The sequence below is a fragment of the Arvicola amphibius genome, chromosome 9, assembly GCF_903992535.2.
Source record: "Arvicola amphibius chromosome 9, mArvAmp1.2, whole genome shotgun sequence".
In the NCBI taxonomy this organism is placed as follows: domain Eukaryota; kingdom Metazoa; phylum Chordata; class Mammalia; order Rodentia; family Cricetidae; genus Arvicola; species Arvicola amphibius.
The window spans coordinates 58,249,467-58,273,103 of NC_052055.2; the positions used below are offsets into that span (position 1 = coordinate 58,249,467).

The 23,637-nt window shown below is 45.3% G+C and overlaps 1 protein-coding gene across 1 annotated transcript in view; it reads right to left on the reverse strand.

Annotated features, from left to right (window-relative positions):
* Positions 1–13,092: 13,092 nt before the first annotated feature.
* The window catches only part of Racgap1 (Rac GTPase activating protein 1), a 31,763-nt gene continuing 21,218 nt past the window's right edge, over positions 13,093–23,637 (reverse strand). Inside the window, exons 10-17 of the mRNA XM_038343001.1 lie at positions 23,353–23,517; positions 19,090–19,185; positions 18,810–19,008; positions 16,589–16,694; positions 16,304–16,436; positions 15,930–16,053; positions 14,891–14,996; positions 13,093–14,107 (exon numbers count right to left, since the gene is read on the reverse strand). Coding sequence (XP_038198929.1) covers positions 14,032–14,107; positions 14,891–14,996; positions 15,930–16,053; positions 16,304–16,436; positions 16,589–16,694; positions 18,810–19,008; positions 19,090–19,185; positions 23,353–23,517 — 1,005 coding nt within the window. The 3' untranslated portion in view covers positions 13,093–14,031. The remainder of the gene's footprint in view (positions 14,108–14,890; positions 14,997–15,929; positions 16,054–16,303; positions 16,437–16,588; positions 16,695–18,809; positions 19,009–19,089; positions 19,186–23,352; positions 23,518–23,637) is intronic.

The following is a 23,637-nucleotide window of genomic DNA, read 5'->3' on the forward strand; positions in this document are numbered from 1 at the left end:
CCCCCAAGACCCTTATTGTGAATTTGTCACTCTATAGAACCCATCTTTATGGAAAGTGTCACATGTACTTTACAAAGAATTTCAATGTAGTCATGTCTTAAGCTTTATTGTGCATGCAAGATTGAGTTAATTATCACCAGGAAAATTTTCACCAAATTGTGCTATGCTTAAAATATGCCAAAAATAAACTACTTGGCATCAGACTCCCAAAGTTTGAACCAACACTGGCTACTTTGTCTGTTTACCCCAACTGCCTTCTTGCCTCCCTCAGATCGTTCCTCTGCTGGCCGTGGTGGTTGAAGAGATTACTGAATTTAGGAACCCAAAAGAGCAAGGGGGTGGCCTGCTGGAAGCTGGGAGCCGTTTTCACTGATAATCCTTTAGCAGTCCTTCTGTAGAGAAGGACTAGAGATGGCCTTCCTGAGAAAGGAGGAACCAGTAATTAGGTTAAAGCTGAAGAGCTTCGAAGGTCGGACGGAATAAGTAAGCAAAGGTTAGCCTTTCCTCTGGAGGCATTTCTAGGACGCCAGGCCATCTGTTTAGACGAGGGATAAGGGACGAGCTGGCCTTGGGCACTCCAGATCTCAGCAGTTCCAGCTGGCGACGCAGGCATCACCGACACAGTCCCTCGGGCTGGTTGGGGACAAGGGGTCTGGGGAGGACAGAGACCCACCAGGCAGGCCCTCGGTGTGCATCCCCTGGCTCTCGTTTGTCAGGGGAAGTTTTTAATTAATGGTGTGTAATCTGATCTGGCCCTTCTTCCCGCTGAGTACTGCTTTCAATCAGGGGAGCCATCTGCAGTGGCAATTCATAACTCTCTCCAAGGGGAGGGGGACTCAGGATGGGTGCCTTGGTGATTAATACAATTAGCCTTTTATGTTGATGATTGTCTTAGCAGGGGCAGATGATCTGAGCCCAGAGCCTAGGCAGTTGTTTCCGATTGGCTGGCAGGAAGCCCCCTTCCTCCCCCACCCCCACTCCCACTGCCACTGCCACCCCCACCGCAACTGTTGGTCTTTAGTTTGCCACCTCCAGGTATAAAGAGGACAGGCCTCATCTGACACCATACTGTGCAACCAGAAAAGCCCAGAGGGGGCCAGGCTGGGGACACTTTTGGTCCCCAGGTCTAAGGGAAGATGGGAGCCAAACCAGAGACTCGCATTCCAAGAGAGCCACTTTGGCTTAAGGGATTCTTGTGTGCCAAGGCTGAAAACAAGACAGGGCTAGAAGGTAATTCAGCTGGCCCAATGCTGGCCTAGCATGCACAAGGCCCTGGGTCTGACCTCCAGCATAAACGTGGCATGGTGGCAGACATTTGTATCCTAGCACTCAGGAGGTGGGGACAGGAAGGTCAGAAGGTTTGAGGCAGGGTAACCCGAGTGACCCCAAACTTGAAACGAAGGCACTGCCTTAGCCTCCCAAGGGGATGTAAGCCCTCAGGGTCTGGCATGTGGACTCATTTCCTCATCTGGACAACTCAGCAGTAGAGAGGCTGCAAGGATGGCTATCTGAGACCTGGTCTTACCACATCTAACAGTCAGATGCCATTTCACCCACGTGAGCAAGGCTGCTTCCTGTGTGGTTCCCGGCAAAGCCAGGGCTGTGACTAAAGAAGGCCTTGCCTCCTCTCCATACCCTGGGCTTAGCCGAGCCATGGAGGGGTGTGTGTACGCGTGTGTTTCTGGAAGTGAGGTGGACTCCAGAGGAAAGGTAAAAAGTCACACACAAGAAGAGAAATAAAATGATAATGGCCTCAGAGCAGAGAAGTGGACTTTGGGGTGATCATAGCTGAGAAAGCGGGCTCAGGGGAGCTTTGAGACTGAAGGATGCTGGGTGAGGATTGTGGTTAAGTGAAAAGGTGAGGATTTGGAACTTCCTGCGGCAGAAACAACAGGAGTCAGATGTCGTGGTGCATCAGAGACTGAGGCAGGAAGATAGTCATGAGCTCCACGCCTGCCGGAGCTATCCTAACCATGCCTCAGCTACACACACACTCATAAAGGAGAGCAGGACACATTGCTCCTGGACTTGGTGACCTGGAGGAACGGGAGGTAAAATGGGAAACTCTGAGCACACAGGGGAGGAGGGCTGGCTTCACTTGTGAAGGCTGGCTACACCATGGGTGCCAAGTCAGTCCAGCCCCCACATATGCCCGCCCTATGGAACCCCAGGCTTGCATGTGAACCAGCAAGGCCCAGAACAGACTCCAGAGTGCTTAGAGGGGACATCTAGACTCAGGAGCTCTGAAAACACAGGAGCATTTCCAGACCTCTGCACCTACAGGCTTCCCCGAGCTGGCTTACAATCCTAGTTGCCAACACAGCCTGTTGGTAGCCTGAGCCAGCTTCCAGGATAGCCTACAGTTGGCTACAGATACACCCAACCTCTGGACCCACATCAGCTACAGTTAAAGGCATCTTGGGGCCTCAGAAGAAACTCAAGCCCCTCACTCCAGAGGTCTCTGCTCTGCGTCCCCCGGGACAACTAAACACAGCCCTTTGGATGTGGCTGCTTCTTCCTTCACAGACAGCCCCTCGCCCCAGCTAATTCCCACTCCTTAAAATGGTCTTGGTCTCCTGGGTTTATAACTCTGCTAGGTGGGAAGTCTGGAGGCGATCTGAAGAGTAATTCATAGAACCACTTCCACAAAGCCATTTCTAATCCATGTTCTCATAGGACCGTCTCCCAGGAGCCAAGGGCAGGGCTGTCGGCGTCAGCGAACAACTGAACAACTCGGGTCAGTCAGCTGTGCTAGCTGACGCAATACTGGCTACCGGTGAAGGGAAGGACTGTCTCTCCGTGACCCCACAGACGACATATAGACAAATAAGCCATAAGAACTCCTAGCCACTCTAGAGGCTGAGGCAGGAGAATCTGAGTCTGGAGCTGGAGATCTGCCTGGACAACAGAGACTCTCTGTCTCCAACAGAGAGCAACAAAAGCCCACATACACCCAAAGTGATGAGCAGCCCTCAGCAGGTCTGACTCATCCATTGTCCTGCCGTATGACCTGACTGCTTTCAGGGGTTATAAGAAGGGACCTTCTGAAGCCGGGCGGTGGTGGCGCACGCCTTTAATCCCAGCACTCGGGAAGCAGAGGCAGGCGGATCTCTGAGTTCGAGGCCATCCTGGTCTACAAGAGCTAGTTCCAGGACAGGTTCTAGAAACTACAGGGAAACCCTGTCTCGAAAAAAAAAAAAAAAAAGAAAGAAAGAAAAAGAAGGGACCTTCTGGGCATGAAGAAGTCCAGCCTCTTCCTGCTGAAGTGTAGTTCATCATCTAGGACACTGCCCCTTGCTTCACTTCCTTTTGGTGGTGACTTTAAGAGCGCTGTCTGGGGCGTTTTCTGTTTAGGAACGCAATCTTTGTTCACAGTATGTGAATGTTTCTTCTTGGTCTTTTCATTGCACTTACACTGGGCTTTTTCCTTTTAATGCAAGCTGCCGAGAATGGGATAGTTATGAATAAAGCAGCGGCGATGAGAGGAGAAACACACAGAGCACCAGCTCCAGATCCGAGGTTTGAGGTACAGCATGGAGCAAGATCCTTGCCATCAAATGACTGCAAGTTGACCAATGTGCTTCCCAGTGACCTTGAACTCCTGATGGGAGCCGGGGAAAGGCGTAGGGCTGGGCTGCAGCGGTGTCAGAGAAAGGCAGGGAGGAAGTTAAGAGCTAATCAAGGCAAGCATCTAGCCACGCTGTGGCCACTCTGGGCAGCTATGGCAGGGGGTCGGCATTGCCAGGATCTGCAATCACTTCTCAGGGAGAGCCACACAAGGCACAGTCACGTTCAGCAAAGCTAAGGAGGCCAGACACTGTTAGTGAAGGGGTTTACAGGAGTCTGATGGCACTAATTAATAGACTGCAGTGGACAGAAAAAAAAAGACAGAGATGAACAATGGGATCTCAGAGCTCTGATTAGGGCAGATGAAGATGCAGTGACTCTCAGGGAGGGAGAAGTTCAGAGTCACGCAGGGACCCTGACTTCCACCCCAATCTGCAGATGGGTCAGAACTCCAACCAGGGCAATGAGAGCCACAGGCTGAATGTTTCTCCAGTTGGAAACTGGAACAGCCTCCCAATTTCTCCCTGAGGTGACTGCAGAGACTGTCAGCTTCTGGCTCTCCTCCTCTGCTCCCACACACTCCACCCCAATGCCCTGGCCCTCAACACCTTTCTTCAAGATTATCTGAGTAACTGTCACAGGAAGGCCATTTAAAACAAAATTATATTTTTAGTCTACTAATTTCAGGGCAAATTTCCCTGACTTTAGCGTCTTGTCCCATGCTAGAGGCTTCATTCCCCTCCCCGCCATTGGTTTCCCTTGGTCTTTCTTTCTGGGTCTCATTTAGTGGCAGCATGTAACTATGTGGCCCAGGCAGCTCTCAAACTTGTAAAATCCTCCTGCCTTGGCCTCTAAAGTGATGGCATCACAGGCACCGAGTCACCACAGTCCGCTTCGGGGACGACAGACCTTCCTTGGGTATCTGGACTTGGTGAGCAAACTAAACAAGGATCTTAAGAGACACTCATGCCCTGCTCATCTTACGACTATAGACTGATCTGTTAACATACCCGACCTCCGTCCAGCAGTATTTCTCCCTACTTGAGTCTTTGCTCTGGGGATAATGTCTGGGATAGATTTTTGGCACTGAGTTACAGTTGCCTGTCTACTGTTTTGTGGAGAATCTTAGTGTCTCTGCTTTCCCTGGAGCAGCTATGCTCAGAAGAGGGGTGCCCTGGGGTTTGCTTGTTAGTTGGTGCTAAGGATTAAGCCCCAAGGTTCAATCTCCTCGTCTCCACCCTTAGCATACACTAGCTTGGTATGTCTTAGTCACACTTCTGTTGCTGTGGACACCAACAGCTTATAAAAGAAAACATTTTATTTGTGGGTTCACAGTCGATGACCATCGTGGGGAGCACAGCAGTAGGCAGACAGTCACAGTGCTGGAATGGGAGTTGGGAGCTGCCATGATGAGACATAAACAGGAGGCAGAGGGAGACGGAGCTACTGGGATGGCACAGACTTTTAAAGTCTTCTAAAGCACTCCCCACTCCTGCCCCACAGCACATCTCCTCCAACAAGGCCATGGTCCCCAAACAGTCCCACCACCTGGGACCAAGCATTCAAACACACAACCCTATGTGGGTCATCTCATTCAAACCACCGCATATTGGAACTGTTTTAACATGTCTTTGACCATGGCAAGGTAGCAGGTCACCAACTAACAAAACAGCTTATACTTCTAATCAAACTAACATGGGATGTAGGAATATATGTCATTATTTTATGAGCCAACAAGAAAACACAAAGTATGCAATGTAAAAGTCTATTGATTGGGGGCTGAAGAGATGGCTCAGCAGTTAAGAGCACTGACTGCTCTTCCAAAGGTCCTGAGTTCAATTCCCAGCACCCACATGGTAGTTCACAACCATCTGTAATGAGATTTGGTGCCCTCTTCTGGCCTGCAGGCAGATACGTAGTCAAAACACTGAATACATAATAAATAAATAAATCTTTTTAAAAAAGTCTATTGATCATAAGATGCCTTGAGTCTCCCAAGGTATTTTTTTTAAAGATTTATTTATTATGTATACAGTATTCTCAGTATTCTGTCTTCATGTATGCCTGGAGGCCAGAAGACAGCATCAGATCTCACTACAGATGGTTGTGAGCCACTATGTGGTTGCCGGGAACTCAGGACCTTTGGAAGAACAGGCAGTGCTCTTAACCACTGAGCCATCTCTCCAGCCCCCTTAACAGTTTATTTTTGAAGCTTATTTTATAATCAATGAAATAATCATTTCTCCTTCAAATCTTGGTTCTTTAAATCAGGATTTAATAGGAAAAGGCCAAAGTGGAAAGCATCCTGACAGGCCTCAAGTCTTCCTCTCAGTGGGATGGCCACCTCCCACTGCCCATCTATTGCTATGCCAGTGTGGTGGTTTGAAAGAAAATGGCTCCCAAAAGGAATGGCACTATTAGGAGGTGTGGTCTTGTTGGAGGAAGTGTGTCACTGTGGGAGCAGGCTTTGAGGTCTTCTATGCTCAAGCTACCCCAAGGGAGACAGATCACTTCCTGTTGCCTGCAAGATGTAGAACTCTGTTATTTCTCCAGTACTACATCTACCGCATGCAACCATTTCTACCATGATAATGGGCTGAACCTATGAAACTGTAATGTGTTCCTTTATAGGAGTTGCCATGGTCATAGCAATAGAAACCTTAACTAAGACAGCCAGTTTTCAAGTTATCCTTTATAGAGACGCAAGACAACAAACCACTGCAAGCCAGACCCAGAATTCTTTGTCATAGCAGAATATTTCCACTTAATTGTCTGACACCCAAAGAGGAAGGGGGCATACAAGTAAACAGACAAGGATAGGAAGGGGCGCCTTTCACACCTGGAACTCAGAGGACAGCAAGAGAGGAGTCACCACTGCATGGAGAAGGCCAAGCCGTGCAGTAAATGAGCTGATAAATAGCAGCGAAGAGCCAGGGAAGCTCCAGCCATGTCCTCCACATCATCTCTTCAACCAATGGCCCATGGCAGTGGAGCTGTAGATCTGTTCAAGGCTGGGTTGGAGCAAGCTCAGTGGTGGCCCATCAGCCACCCACCCTCCTAACTCTGTCTTGCTCTGTAGGCAGCTGTGTGCAGTTTTGGGGATGAGGGAAGAGAGATCTTGATCCCTAGGTCTGGGAAGGAGGGTGAGAACAGAAGAGCAAGGTTTGAGGGACCTCCATTTTATATGGGGGGCTCACTGCAGAGCAGTCTCCAAGTCCTTTCCACTAGTGCTCCACACCTCAGCGAGAGACATGGTGCTCTGCAGTTGGTGAGCTGTAGGATGCCCTTTCTCATCACCACAGCTGTTCCTTGTCTGAAATGTGAAGATGGTGAATGCTTCCAAGCTTGGCTTCTTGCCAACAGGCTCAATTTGCCATCCCTGTTCAAATCAGACATCAGTCGTATGGTTTCCATGTATGCTGGAGCTTGGGCCTTGCACACGTGACATGCTCTTGAGCATGCTGGCTTCACTGTAGTCACTCTGCGTGTGTCACACTTCCGTCAGTGCTAGAGCCCACTGGAGTTCTCCATAGCCAACACGCTGCCCAAAGCATAGCAGGCAACGTCCAGCTGTCAGGATTTGTGCCAGCTCCACCATCTCAATTGTCCCATTCAAGTTCTAGACACATCTGCGTGACCTCCCTCATCTCCCCCAGTTTTCACTCTTTGGCATGTGCCAGGGTCTCTACCTCCTTGGTCTTGTAGCTTCCTACCATTTTCCTCCACAGAGCCATTTGTGCCTGGGCCAGAGTGCTTTAGGTTTTCTGGGAACTGGGATGTGGTGCAGGTACAGAGACTGCAGCTGCTGTGGCCAGAGATCTCAGGCGGTTCACTACTGCATGGCACAGCTCAGCTCTGGCACTTCCAGGACCGCGATTTAGAGACGATAATAGCCAAGCACTCTGACACCATTATCCAGCCACTTCCCACCCCACCAGGTTATCTTCCCCAGAGCCTCCAAGCAGTATTATGAGAAGATGTAGAGATTAGTCATTTCCTCTAACCCAGCTAAGACAGCTCCCTTAAGCTGCCTGACCGCGGGAGGCTCCTGTTAAAGCAGAGCAGCTGGAGAGGACTTAGCCCTTTAATGCCAGCAGCTGTATCTCCAATGTGGCTGCTTTGCTGAGGGGCTGGATGCCATCCAGGAGCATCAGGCATTTAGCCCTAGTCAGTGCACATTAGCCCAGGAGGGGAGAGCAGCCAGCTCCCTGGGAGGAAAGGAGGTGCTCCCTTTAAGCATTTTCACCCCCAGGCTTTGCATTCCAAAGGGGGAGAGAAATCCCAGCCCCTTTGCATCTCCTAGCAGAGTGTGTCCTTTGTGTAGGAACGACCCACCTGAGGACAAAGCCACTTGTTAGTTTTGACAACAGGAAGAGCTTGGACCATTAAGCACACTGACTACTTATGCTTGAAGTTCATTTCCCCCATCTTTAAGGTCTAACGAATTCTTCTGATGCCAGGCATTCACACATGTGAACACAACAGACTGACGACTTTGTGGAGAGCACCAGGCCCCAACCAGGGTTGATGAGGGGGAAAGCTGAACACCTCTCAGAAAGCCCTGGCACAGCACAGGCTGCTGGAGAGAGCACTCCAAGATGTCTTACTCAAAGCCAGATGGTAAACATGAGTCAGAGTGCGAGCTAATGCCACTCAGAGGGAATGCCAAAGAGCTAATCCGCTGGCTGACAGCGTGGCTCAGCCTTGTCTGGCTTTAGCTTTCAGCTTCATAGCACAGAGGCCACGCACGGGTGGCCTGAGAACAGACGAGCACCAGGACCAACCTCACGTGCGCATACCTGTTCACTCTCCTAGACAGAAAACAGCCCAGAACTTCCAAGTTCAAGTCCTCCACTCTGCCGAGCAATACCCCAACCAGTATGAAATCTGTCCCCATCCTCTGTCCTTACAGTATGAGCTGCCCTTGCTCTTTCCAAGTTATCTCTTGAGAATACTGAACTATATCCACATACAGTTAGTTAGCAGTGTCTTGACTCTAGATTGGGTACGATTTACAAAGCATCTCTTTGGCTCAGGAATGAGACCTAGTTCTTACAATCATAAGAAAGGAAAATTCTGAAATATAAATGATCGCTGGCCACTTCTTACTACAGCTTTTTGTCTATTTAATGTATATGGGTGCTTTATTTGCAAGTATGTCTGTGTACTACATGTTCCTGTTGCCCTTGGAGACCCCAGAAACTGAAGCCATGTGTAGATCCTTGGAATGGATCCCTGGAAGAGCAGCCAGTTTTGTTTTTGTTTTTGTTTTTTTTTGTAGTTTGTTTTGGGCAGTTCTGAGGTTTGAACCACTGAGGTCTCACACATGCTGGTCAAGCACTCTTCCACTGAGTTATATATCCCTGTTCTGTTCCTTAATTTTAAATTTTGAGACATGGTCTCACTAAGTTACCTGGGCTGACCCAGAACTCACAATTTCAGTCAAGCTTGAAATGGCCAAGGTTCCTACATGGCTAGAATCCTAAACTTATGCCACCAAGCCCAACTAGCTTTGCTCATTTATTATTTGACCATTTGATGATACAAATAATACTGGACCTAAGTAAAGGCAACCTAAACTATCAGGTATTAAATACCATTAGCAGGACTCTGTTAATAAGAAGTTTGCAATGGCATCCACAATTGCTGACATGAGACTAAGAGCTGGAATTCCCAGGTAAACTATAGTTTGTAGGAATCTGGGCCAAATCATCTCACCGAACTTACCAACTGAGACACATCACCCATACCTTTTGCCCTCACACAGCATTCTGAGGTCAAGTCACAGGACACAAACGGGGTAAATCACGATACTAAGTTTCCTAGAGTCTTGGAGAGAGGGCTCAGCAGTTAAAAGTGCTTGCTGCTATTTCAGAGGACAAGGTTTCATTCCCAGTTCCCACAATCATCTGCAGTCCCATTTGCAGGGGATCCGATGTCCTCTCCTGGCCTCAGTGGGCAGCTGCATGCACTTAGTGCATATATACATGCATACAGGTCAACATTCAAAACACAATGCAAATAAACTTAAAGAAAGTACTTTGTAAGTTCTAGAGATCTTAAGGAGAACCTGTCCTTAATTTCAGCAGAAAGATGAGCAGGAATAACTGGCAAGTGCCTCATCCGAAGCCTGCTGTCCATTTATGTCTGAGTCAGGATGGCCAACTGTGTGGGACAGAGCAGTGCAGGATAAAAACAAAATGAGGGCTAGGGATTTGGTTCAGTTGACAGAGTGACTGCCTAGCATGTACACACAGGAAACCCCAGGCTTGAGCCCTAATGCCATATAAACTGATGTGGTGGTACATAGCTGTAATCTCAGCATTCTGAACATGGAGGCAGGATGATTGTAAATTCAAGGTCATCCTCAGCTACAGTGCAAGTTTTGAGACCAGCATAAGCTACACAAGCTACTAGCTCACAATAAATAAATAAATAAATAAATAAATAAAAAATAAACAAAACCCAAACAAACAAGTCCCCACTTCCAACTATGAGTCCCCAAAGTGACCTTCTTTCCCATCCTACATGACCAGAGGACAAAGCTCTTACACACTACAAGGTTATTACTGGTGACATTGGCTGTCTTCTACCCGACTTCATGAATAGAAACCACCAACAAATACAGTTCTGAGAACCAAGGTCTAATGAGTTACATAAGCCAGGGAGCTCCTGGCCTGGCGCCTTCCATTGTTTACAAAACATACCAGTTACAGGAAGCATATTTAAAAACTTTACCAAGTTCTTAGGTTAAGTGGTCATTCTCCAAACTCTGTGTACACTAAAAGCATAATGCTAATAGGCCCAGCTCCACAGGCTTAAGTTTTCTCTGAATCCTAACAATGGCTAAAGCTGAGTCATCACCAAGACCGTATTCAAGTTCATTGGTTGAGAACCTACTGTGTGAGTTGAGCTGACTGTGATCACATTCACTTCACAAACCTGGACTTCCACAATAGCTCTTTCCCATTCGTGTTGAAAGCCCTAGAAAAAATAATGCACCATTAAGAACACCACTGTTTCCAAACAGAACAATACACCCCAAACGGACACTGTATGTGTAGAATAATGTATGCAGTTACACACATATACACAGGTACAAGAGCCCACACTGGGCACACTGTATATGTAAAATAATGTATGCACCTACATACATATGCATGGGTATGAGAGCCCACACTGGGCACATAGTATATGTAGAATAATGTATGCGGCTACACACATATGCATGGGTACGAGAGCTACTCGCATTTGTGGCTTCACTTTGTGCAGTTTCAATTCCCTAGTCAACCATGACCCAAAAAAAAATCAAATGGAAAATGCCACAAATAAACAACTTAAAACAGGTTTTAAGCTGTGTCCTATTGTGAGTAAGCATGATGGCTTCTTCATGCCATTGCTGCTGTCCTCCCTGGAACATGAACTGCTCTCTGCTCACCTATACACATCATATACACTATCTGCCTGTTAACCACTCAATGATCAGACTGATCCGTCATGGTATCACAGTGCTTGTGTTCAGCTCTTACTTTACTGAATAATGACCCAAGACACAAGAGTACAATTCTAACACAACAAAGAGAAGCCATAAAGTGCTTCCTTTAATAGCACAAGACATGTGGCACACGTCTATAATGCCAGCACTTGAGAGCAAGATCTCTGAGTTTCAAGCCAGCTAGAACTACATAGAGACCCTGCCTCCCCATCCCCACCCCCCAAAAAAAGGAGGTAGAGGAGAAGAAAGAAAAAGAGCAAGTCGTTATGCTCCTGCCTGTCATTTAGGGCTGCTTGATAATTTTGGCGTGAAGAAATGAAGAAGCCCTTCCTTGCATTGGCACATTTTTAGTTTGCTGCCAAAAATGACTTTCTTCTCCAGCAAATCAGCTGCCCATCCTAATGGTAATAAAACCCAGTGCTTTGTTCTTAGAGATGGCAAATTCACCCTTTCCTGTCTTTTTTTAGGCAGGCTTACTATGCAACTCTGGCTGGCCTGGACATCAGAGACCTACCTGCCTCTGCCTCTTTACTACCAGAATTAAAGATGTAAGTCACCACACCCAACATAAATTCAGTCTTTTTGTTTGTTGAGACAGTCCCTCTACAGATCAGGTTGGCCTTGAACTACTTGCCTCTGCTCCCGAGTGCTGGGATTAAAGATGTGTGCCACCACCCCACCAAGCCCAGACACAAATTTCATTTTAAGAAGACATGGTTAAACACCCAGCAATGAACACAAATTGTTGCTGTCAGTCAAACCAGGAGTTGTGCATAAATTGAGCTTTAAGACTTAAAAGATTCCTGTTAGCCGTGGTATGGTGGTATGTCTACAGTTAGAGAAGTGGGAATGCTAGGGCAGCAGTTCAGCCACAGGGCAGCCTGGTCTACACAGCAAGCCCAAGGGATAGAGAGTGCGACACTGCCTCCAAAATAAATACAAACAACAATTCGCAGTTTTAGCATCAAAGTTGAAGTAACTCTAGGCCAGCCTGGGCCACAGTGAGACATGGTTTAAAACAAGACAAAGAGGCAGCATGAGAAAGGGTTAGACGCAAAAGATAAGGGTCCAGCCACTTCAAAGCACTGGATCCCTTTAATCAAAAAGGCCCTTACTAGTCGACCTGTTACATGTGAAGCAGTGCTGAAGCTGAAAGTGGGTACATTCCCTTTGCTAGAATCAAAATTATTTTCATGGCCAAGGTCCCTTGGCTTAGCTCAAAACCTGAGCAACTGGCTGCCAACAATTGACACACAAAAACCATTTTCTTTTTCATTAACAGGCCATCAATTCCTGCATAGGGTAGTCTTGCCTTCGCTACACAATCCATTTGCTTCTTCTACATTAGTGACTTCAAGTGTGCCTTGGAGGGATGCTACAGAAGAGCAAACGTGCAAAGACAGAGAAAAGAGGTACCATCTAGGACAAAGTTAAAAAAAAAAAAGCCTAGCAGGCATGTGTGAGGAGGGAGTCTGGGAGATGGGACCCATCTTCTGTCAATTTGCTGAGGCAGATGGGCCCTGCTGTGAGAGCTGCCCCCTCCTGGGAAAAAAGCCAGTAGGTTGCCTCCTCTCTCCACTGTTACATATTAAGCCCGCGACTGTTTGCGTTCAATCTTGGATACATTCTGTTCAGAGCTTCAGAGTTCTAAGAGCAGGTGCCCTCAGTTAATCAGCCCAGCTCACTCCAGAGTCACTTCCAGCAGGGAAGCAGGTTCCAGGCAGGCAGCCAGCCGCAATTTTTTTCTCTAAATCTGCACCATTCTGATCCCTAAAGACTAGTTTTAAAAGTTTATTTTATTTTTTTTTTTGTCTAAAATGCTTTCTTCAAACAAGAAGATAACAAATCTAGGACTTCAGTTTAGAAAAAACAGACTTTAAAAAAAAAAAGGAGAAACAAAGACCTACAGGCAGACAAAAGGTTCAGGTGGGAAGTAGAGATGAACAAACTCAAAACACTTTAAGGGAAGACATTTTCTGAAAGGTGCTGAAGGTTACTTTACCATCCTCCACAAGAAAACCAGCATCACATTCATTTCGCAAAACTATTTATTTTTTTCACATCATATTCCAAATATATGTCTTACAGATAAGAGTTAGTATTGAGTCAGAAAACATCCTAGAGAAGGAAGCCATTTAGACACTGGAAAAATGTTAATCAAAAAGCCAACATTCACATACATGTGTCTGCTTCCCGGGAGAAGCACAAAGACCCAAAGTGCAAAGACAGAAGCTGTTTTGTCATATGAAAATGTTGACAGTCTTCTGAATTGTTAGCTTACTACACACCGACTTTTAAAATAAAACAAGAGGATCAGTCACCAGAATGAATTTAGCTTTAGATCAATCTGGCTCTGACCCCAAGCAACTCCAAAAGTCCAGCGAGAAGCTGACTAGAGACTACGAGATGCAGGACTGCAGATTACACTGCGCACTGTCTACGACGCAGACCTAAGAACCCAAATGAAGTCAGTGCCTATCAACCCCATTGAGGGCTCCATGCCACTGCTCGGTTCCTAAAGGAGCACAGGGACTGGGCTCTGAGAGGGGGCCTTCCTGCAGCTTCGGTCCAGCTCTTTGTCCTGTTCTGCAACTGCTTGTCCTGAGACAACTCAGTTTTACCCACGAGGTAGGATTTCTGTCATTGTCTAAGTGACACTAAAGGAAAGTCATTTTATGAGCAGTATTTTGGCTTTAAGCCAAAGGGTTACTCCCCACCCCCGCCAGAGTCAAAAGCAATACCCATTACCCTTCTAGCCTGGTAAAGATCTCCTATTTGAAAGCTCCCAACAACTAGTACAGGTGCTGCTGAGTCACCAGAGGCAACAGGAGCTATATAATAATAAACTCATGCACAGTAAACTTTATTTAAAGCCTAAAAAAGGCTAAAATACTAATAAAAAGGAGGCTGCGGAATAAACAGGTGTGTCCTGTGGTCAGGAAATGCTGGGACACTAGGCAGAAATGGCTTTACTTGAGGTACGGAGCAGGGAAAAATTTGCCTTGTTGACCTAAGTTGGTGGCAGACTTGCTTTTGTTCCCAAATCTAAAAACAAAACAAAACAACAAATTAGAAAGAATGAATCAGAAGTATTCTACAGGGCCAGTGAGATGGTGCCATGAGGAAAGACATGTTCTATATAAACATGGAGACTTCAGCTCAATCCCTGAAGCCCACATAAAGGTGAAAGGGAAGAACCAGCTCCACTCCACAGAGTTGCCCTCCACATGGGTGCCATGGTACACATGCCCACATACATATCATGCACACAAATACACATTTTTTAAAGAAGTATTCTATAAAAAATATTGAATAAGCAATTATAATGTTACTTGATATAAAGAACTAAATACAGAAAACTTCTAAGAGCGATTTAAAGGTACTATTGATCACCCAATATGATGGATCACAGTGGAGAGCTTCATTCAGCCTCTACAGAAAGTTTCCTTTAACATCTGGTTACTTCTAGTTCAATTATTCTTTTTGTCTGTCTGTCTGTCTGTCTCTATTTTAGATAAGGCCTTACTATACCCATCCATCCATCCATCCATCCATCCATCTATCTATTTATCTATTTTAAATAAGGCCTTACTATATAGCCCTGGCTGGCCTTGGACTCATGGCAAATCTCCTGTGTCAGTCTCTTGAATGCTAGGGTTGTTGAGACTGCCTGCTCCAAAACCTGAAGGCCTGACCTGAGTTAAATTCCTAGGAATCACACAGTAGGAGAGAGCTGACTCCTACAGAGTATGCTGCTGTAGCTCATACATGAGGGTACATGTGTACACACACACACACACACACACACACACACACACTTCTGCATACCTGGGAGTGCTCTTGGAGAGGTTGTACAATCTCTGTGACAGTGAATTTGACAAAGGCGTCTTGACAAGTTGAAATTCAGGAGTGGTCACAGGCCCCAGTAAGCTCACTTCAAGCAAAATTCAGATATGTTGTAAGAGAATGGGGGAAGACAAAGCTCCTGCCAAGATGGCCGTGTACACTGACAGCTTCTGAAGGTGGAGGCTGCACATCTAGCAGCTTCACAGGCCCTTTTAGCCCTTGCTTTCTAACACATTCCGGAATCTTTTGAACTTTGCAGACAACTACTCAATGAATAGCTGACATTCACTTCCTGATTCAGACCATTCTCAAGTACCAAACTTCATACATCTAACATCTGAACATTTGAAATTTACACATGTAAGAACAAAACACTTTTCTTAAAAAGAATCTTTTAATATGTCTATGTGATAGGAATAAAATGATTCTACTCACATAAAATTGCTAGTGGCAGCATAAATGGCATAAGAATCTAATGGGAAGTGATGGCTCAGGGCAAAGGCACTTGCCGCCAATCCTGATGACCTGGCCTTGATCCCTGAACTCACGTGGTGAGAGGAGAAAACCAGTTCCCTCAAGTTGTCCTCTGACCCCCACAAAACATACCATGGCATATACTCCCACAAACATAAAAACAAAATGTAATAACAATTTTCAAAAAATAAAATTGATCAGTAAAACATTCCAACAAACCTAAAATGGGAAATAACAGGATATATTCATGGTACTGGGTGTAGTACTGATTTTAGCTATGAAAAACTGTTGTAATTTTCAAGATAAATATGATGGTGGTGGGCGGCTGATTAGAGGAGTTGGGAAAGGGGTCTCATGTAACCCAGAATGGCCCTGAACTCAAAATGTAGCGGAGACTTTGTATCCTCCTGCCTTTACTTTCCAAGTGTTGGGATTTAAGGTGCTCATTACTTCACCCAGCCCCGTATATTCCAAAAAGCTGGAGCAAACTCAGGGAAATGGGCACATGGCTAAGCCCCTGAAAAAGCAAGCACAGTGTAGAACTGACCTTTAATGTCTGGTGTCCGTGGTGTTGAGTTCCCATTGCCACGCTGGATGTCAATGTTCTCTTGTTCCACCATCATGAACTGATTCCAGTACTCCAGGGGCAGAGAGAGCAGGCGCTCCACCACCTAGGGCAACAAGGGCAAGGCTCACTCCATGTTATGTTTCACTCCGCAGGGCAGACTGGCCTGCAACTTGAGATGGAGACCAGGCTGGCCTCAAACTTGGCACAGCCTGCCAGTGAGTGTGCCCAGCATGCAAGGCTTATTTTTTGCCATCATGCCATGCTAGCGCATTACAAAAGCTTGGATTTTATGTACCTCTGTATATGCTTTTGTGTGTGCGTGTGCGTGTGTGCACACGCACTTGCACCCCTACCTTGAGCTGACGCTTGATGTCCTGGAACATTGTCACTGGGTCTGGATTAGGCACAGTATGGGCAACTATTGTCGGGCCAAAGACTTTAGCTAGATTGGCAATATCCATCTTAGTATTTGGACTCTGAGCCACCCTAAACAAACAAACAAACAAACAAAGTTAAAAACGTATTATTCCCTTAAATATAACCAACTTATAAATTTTGTATGAGAACATTCAGTCCACACTCCCCGGAGCCCACATCATCTTCTCCGAGCTCCCAAGACAAGCTCCTGCTGTGCTGACCTCTGCAGGTGGATCATGAGGAAGGCTAATGTGTCCCTGTTGGCCTGGGGCAGCTCACTGACAGCCTGGTACATGGCAGCTGTGCTGTTGTCTTCATCTGTTATCTCTGTAATGACAAGAAAGCACTAAGAAGACCAGACTCTTCCCCTTGACAGCAGCTTCCAAGTTATCGACCACAAAGGTTCATCTATACACCGAGTTTCTGAAACTTCTGAGAGGTTCATGACAGCATCAGACTCCAGTTTCATTAACAAGCAGGACACTGGCCGACAGTTCAATATGAGAAGCCAGAACTTCCTAAAAAAATCACCATTGCTGTAAGAGAAAGCAGCTAGCAACCTATTTGCTAGGAAGACATGCAACCGCCGAGCTCACCACCAACAAGGAATTCATTCACTCGACATCTAAGGGCCTACTATATACCAGGTGCTATTTTATTTTATTTTTGATTTTTCAAGACAGGGTTTCTCTGAAGTTTTGGAGCCTGTCTTGGAACTCGCTCTATAGACCAGGCTGGCCTCAAACTCACAGAGATCCACCTGCCTCTGCCTCCCGAGTGCTGGGATTAAAGGCGTGCCATGGTGAGCTCATGCCACCAGTGCCCAGCTACCAGGTGCTATTTTAAATGTGAGGCTAAAGCAAACCAAAAAAGGGCCTTGTTTCATGGAATAAACAGTGTACTGGAAGAGTTGGTCAAAACAGAAAGAAACAAGCAATAGACCATGTGTCGGGCAGTGATACGTGAGATAAAGAAAAGAAGGCAAGCAGGATGCTGGAAGGCAGTAGGAGGTGGTCAGAAAGGTAGGGTTTGTTTAGTTTTTGAAACTGAGACTCAGGCAGTCTAGTGTCAAACTCACCATGCAGCCAAAGCTGGTCTCAATCCTGCCCCCCTCCCACATGCTAGGCTTACTATGTCATCAAACCTGGCTTAGGAAAGGTGTTTCTGAGGACAAAATATATGAAAAGAGACTGGGGGAGGGAGGGCGGAGTTAAGGTTACAGAGACATCTAAGGAGAAACAGCTGGGCCTAAAACTATAACAAACATGCAGGACTTGAGGTAGGAATATGCTAAGAAATCCAAGACTTGGGGCTTGGGAGATAGCTCAGGGCACTGGCTGCTCTTGTAAGGGGACCTGAGTTCATTTCCCAGCACCCACATGGTGGCTCACAGCTGTCTGTAACTCCAGTTCTAGGAGATCTGACACCTTCTTCAGGCCTCCATAGGCACTGAATGCATGTGGTACACAGACATCCATGCAGGCAAAGCACCTAAATACATAAAAGATAAAATAAAAAGAAACCCAAGACTCCAAGGTTCAAAAGAAGGAAGGAAAGTATAATGGAAGATGATGTTGGAGGCATAACCAGGAGGCAAAACAGAGGGTCTTTTCAACCATGTGAAGGATGAGTTCCGTCTAAAACTGATGGGAAAGCTGGGCATGGTGACACACGCCTTTAATCCCAGCACTCAGGAGGCAGAGACCAGCCTGGTGTGCAGAGTGAGTTCCAGGACAGCCAGGACTACACAGAGAAATCCTGTCTCAAAAAACCAAATAAGATAAAAATAAAATAACAGATAGAGAAGAAAGGGACAACAATTAACTCAAGAGTATAAAAGGACCATGCCAGCTCCTGTATAAAGATTACCTGGTAGAGGGCACAGACAGACAGGACAATCTGTTAGCAGGTTCTTAGCATATTCCAGAGACAGTTAAGTCCCATGACTTGTGATAAATATCAAATTTAAGGTGTATTTACAGGCTACCAATAAGATTTGTGGTGGAAAAGGAATTAAAGATGGTTCTGATCTCAAAAGGACAACCTAAAACTTGACTGAAAAACAAGGAGCAACACAAAATACCTTTTAAGTCCTATTTAGTTTAATTCTTCCCCTTATTTTTTATGTGCATGGGTGCTTTGCCTACATGTAAGTCTGAGCACTACAATGCATGTCATACCCAAAGAGGCCAAAAGAGGGTGTCAGATTCCCCTGGACTGGAGTTACAGGTGGTTTCACATGGATGCTGAGAATCAAACTCAGGTTCTCTACAAGAGCAGCCAGTGCTTAGCCACTGAGTCATCTCTTATACAGTCACCCACCCACCAACTACATGAGCACCGACTACACCCCAGGCACTGCACGGGCAGCAGGGAAGACGTAAACTGTGTGAACAAAGATCGGCTCTGGAATCACAGTCGGGAGTGAAGATCCGCCCTCACCTGCTGCCTCCATAAAGGCTCTGCTTAGCCAAGAGGTCAGAAGGGGCTCTTTGAGGTTTCGAAGGAAGTCTTTCAGGAGGCTACAGATGGCATGAATATCATCCACTTTGCTGAGCAGGGGTACAGTTTTCACTTTGAGGAATTTCTCTTTCAGCTCTTTTACTGTCCGGTCACAACCTGAGATCCTGTATAAGCCTGCCTATTATAAAAGACAACAGTTAGGGACTCCCAAACTACTAATACAAATAGCAAGCTTACCCTGTCATGAGTCCACTCTCACCTCAGTCAGGCCTCGCTGCTCAATCTCATTCACACAGCTGACAATAATCGCAGGGATCATTGGAGAAGTCTGGGACACGAAATCTGCCAACATTCCCTGGGAAAAAAACGATCTTTATTATTTACACCACGGAGAACAAGAGAGGAAGATCATCTGCAAAGAGTTGCTATTAAACACAAGGAAATTGTATCAGTTTTTGAATTTCTATTCTCAAAGTACACTTTAAAATAGTCTTGGGAGGGCTGGAGAGATGGCTCAGTGGTCAAGAGCATTGCCTGCTCTTCCAAAGGTCCTGAGTTCAATTCCCAGCAACCACATGATGGCTCACAACCATCTGAGATGAGGTCTGGTGCCCTCTTCTGACCTGCAGACATACACACAGACAGAATATTGTATACATAATAAATAAATATTTAAAAAAAATAAATAAAATAAAATAGTCTTGGGGGCTGTCTTAATCAGGATTTCTATTGCTATTAAGAGACACCACGACTACGACAACTCTTTTTTTTTGGGGGGGGGAGGGTGTTTTGAGACAGGGTTTCTCTGTAGCTTAGGAGCCTGTCCTGGAATGTGCTCTTGTATATTAGGCTGGCCTCAAATTTACAGATATCTCTCTGCCTCTGCCTTCCAAGTGCTGGGATTAAGGCTACTACTGCCTGGCTGACCACAGCAACTCTTATAAAAGGAAAACCTTTAACTGATGTAGTATCTTACAGGTTCAGAGGTCTAGTCCACTATCTTCATTGTGGAAGCATTGCGGTGTGCAGGCAGACATGATGCTGGTCTGTCTCACTGGGCATGACTTGAGCATATGAGACCTCAAAGTCGGCCTCCAGTGACACACTTCCTCCAACAAAACCACACACTACTCCAACAAGGCCACACCTTCAAAAAGTGTCACTCCCCTTGGGGGTATTTTCTTTTAAACCACCACAGGGGCTGAGAGATGGCTCAGCAGCTAAGAGCATGTACTGTCTCCAGAGGACCTGAGCTTACTTCCCAGCACCCTACACCGGGTGGCACACAACCACCTACAACTCTAGCTCCAGGGGAATCTGACATCTCTGGCCTCCAGAGGTACCTGAACTCAGGTGCACATATTCCACCCCATACACAGTTTAAATAATAATACAATTTTAAAATACTCTCATAGGGATTAAATGTGGCTCAGTTAGCAGAGTGCATGCCTAGCTTCACTGCTTATTGTCTCTTGTCTTTTGAGTAAAAGAGGAAGTTCTTAGAGTTGGTGGCATTATTACTTGCCCATGAAAAAGTGTGGTTTGTATAAATCAATAGCACCATGAAGGTAGGAAAATTAACCAAGACTCTTTGTTTTTGTTTTGAGACAGGATCTCTTGTAGCCGAGGATGGCTTCAAACTTACTATATAGCTTAAGATGACCTCCTCCTATCTCTAGAGTGCTGGGATAACAGGCACGAGCCACCATGTCCAGTGTATGAATTGGTAGAGACCAAACACGGGTCCTCAGCAAGAGCAGCAAATGCTCTTAACCATACTTTAATCTTTTACATAAGTGCAATCGTGACTTTGAATGAAGCACACCCCCAAAAATGTGTACTCTAGCTTTTCTTCTTAAACAGAGTACAGTCAGGAATGTGCTCCTTAACTCAGAGTGCTTTTGGAATGAGCTGACCCCAAGGTAAATATGTTTAGACTCCTTAAATAAAATCACCATTTTCCTTTGTTCAGGTAAAACTTGGTCCCAATATTTGCCTTACCTACTACATACAGGTAACAAGTCTTTTCCCACTCACATCTTGGCTTTGCACTCAAAGAAATGCAAACCCATTGCATCCAATTATATATCAACATCTAAAGCCAGATATAGAAGGATCAGTGGTTACTTTATGTGATGATGGAATTTGACTATGGTCTCAGAAACTACTATCTGAGAATTATACGCAGGGAAAAACACAGCCTGGTAAACTTCTAAAGATGAGAAGATGATGGGTTTGCATTTAGAATGAGTACAGACAAAATTTTCAGAATTAACACGGACAATACACAAACTTTATCTTACCAGGAACGGGTTTGACATCGGGCCAGTCTCGAATATTCTTTCTGGTATTTCCTTCTTTCTTTCTTTTTTTTTAAATATTTATTTATTTATTATGTATACAATATTCTGTCTGCGTGTATGCCTGAAGGCCAGAAGAGGGCACCAGACCTCATTACAGATGGTTATGAACCACCATGTGGTTGCTGGGAATTGAACTCAGGACCTTTGGAAGAGCAGGCAATGCTCTTAACCGCTGAGCCATCTCTCCATGGTATTTCATAGTGGGACTGGAGATGTCTGAAGTTTAGAGTTCTCTTGCAGAGGATCCATGGCTCATGACTGCCTACAACTCCAGCTGGAGAGGCTTCAGTACTCGAAGACATATACACACATATACATAATAATAAAATAGATGTTTAAAGTAATTTTGCAGTGTATATGTTCTTAATACTAAAATGTTACAGTTTAAAACATATAAACCAGATGGTGATGGTGCACACCTTTAATACCAGCACTCAGGAGGCAGCAGGTGGATCTCTGTGAGTTCCAGGTCAGCCTCATCTACAAAGAGAGTTCCAGGAAGGCCAGGGATGTTACAAAGAGAAACCCTGTCTTGAAAAACAAAACAAAAACAATAACAACAAAAAAACCATGCCTTATGGGCTGGAGAGATGGCTGAGAGGTTAAGAGCACTGACTGTTCTTTCAGAGGACCCAGGTTCAATTCCCAGCAACCACATGGTGGCTCACAACCACCTGTAATAAGATCTGGTGCCCTCTTTTGACCTGATGGCATACATGCAGACAAAACACTGTATACACAATAAATAAATAAATAAATAAATAAATAAATAAATAAATAAGTAAGTAAGTAACTAAGTAAATAAATCTTTAAAAAAAGTCACACATGCACTGCTTATCACCTATGCTAACAATAGGTGTCCTGATGCTAAAACTCCCAAGGACACTTTCACCAAAACTGTAGTTTAGGGGCTGGGGAAATGGCTCAGTGGTTAAGAGCACTGACTGCTCTTCCAGAGGACCGGGGCTCAATTCCCAGCACCCACATGGCAGCTCACAACTGTCTGAAGATCCAGTTGCAGGGGATATGACACCTTCACACCAATGCACATAAAATAAAGTTAAATAAACCATAAAAAATTTAAAAAAACAATAAAATTGTTAAAAATAATTTCCTAATTAAGCAATCCAATTTAAAAAAATAAAAAATAATACTAGCCAGGCATAGTGGTGCATGCCTTTGATCCCAGCACTCTGGAGGCAGACACAGACAGATTTCCAGGTTCAAGACGAACATGGTCTACAGAGGAGTTCCAAGACAGCCAGGGCTACACAGAGAAACCCTGTTTTAAAACTCAGAAGATAAAGAAAGAAAATAAAAAATAATTGGTAAGACCTAAGGATGAGATTGGAGAACTGATGAAATAAGAATGGCTGTGAGTTCACAATTGCAGAGTTAAGTGGTAGGAATCAGGAGTTAGCTATAAGAATGTCATTGGGGGCTGGAGAGATGGCTCAGTGGTTAAGAGCACCGGCTGCTCTTCCAGAGGTCCTGAGTTCAATTCTCAGCAACCATATGGTGGCTCACAACCATCTGTAATGAGATTTGGCGCCCCCTTCTGGCGTGTGGGCATACATAGAGGCAGAATGTTGTATACATAATAAATAAATCTTAAAAAAAAAAAAAGAGCCAGGCGGTGGTGGCGCACGCCTTTAATCCCAGCACTCGGGAGGCAGAGGCAGGCGGATCTCTGTGAGTTTGAGACCAGCCTGGTCTACAAGAGCTAGCTCCAGGACAGGCTCTAAAGCTGCAGAGAAACCCTGTCTCGAAAAACAAACAAAACAAAACAAAACAAAAAAAAGTCACTGGGTACGTGTGAAATCTTCTTAGGGGAGGAAAGGGAGAAGGAGGGATGAGGGAAAAAAGGAAGAAAAAAGAGAGAAGAGAAGGAGAGAGAACAAAAGAGAGGGAAGAGGAACAAAGGAGGACGAGAAGGGAGGAAAGAAGAGGAAGGAGGAGGAGGGAGGAAAAAGGGAGGAAAAGGTTATTAAACAAGAGAAACCCAAACAAGATTCTTCCATAGGTCAATATTTTATTATTTATATTCATTTTTCATGGAGGGAAATTTTATTTGATATCAATAATTTTAAAATAAAAACTGACTGTGCCTTTGAAAGACTAAAAAGAAACAAATGATACCTGGCTCCAATGAGTCTTACCTCTCCAATCTTAACCGGAGTTCCCACCAGGGGAGAAATGCAGGGAAGGGGACATCGGTCCCGACATTCTGGGTGAGAAACCAAACGACAGTCTCGACACTTCAGAGACAGCTTGCCAAATTTGATCCTCTTTCCACACGGAACACAAGATTCGGGCTTAATAACCTTAAGATAAAACGGGGCAGACACAATAGAATGATATGAATTAAGAAAGTTATTGACAACCACAGGTATTAAATACACAGTATGTACAAAACAACGTTTTAGGCCATTACACATTTTAAT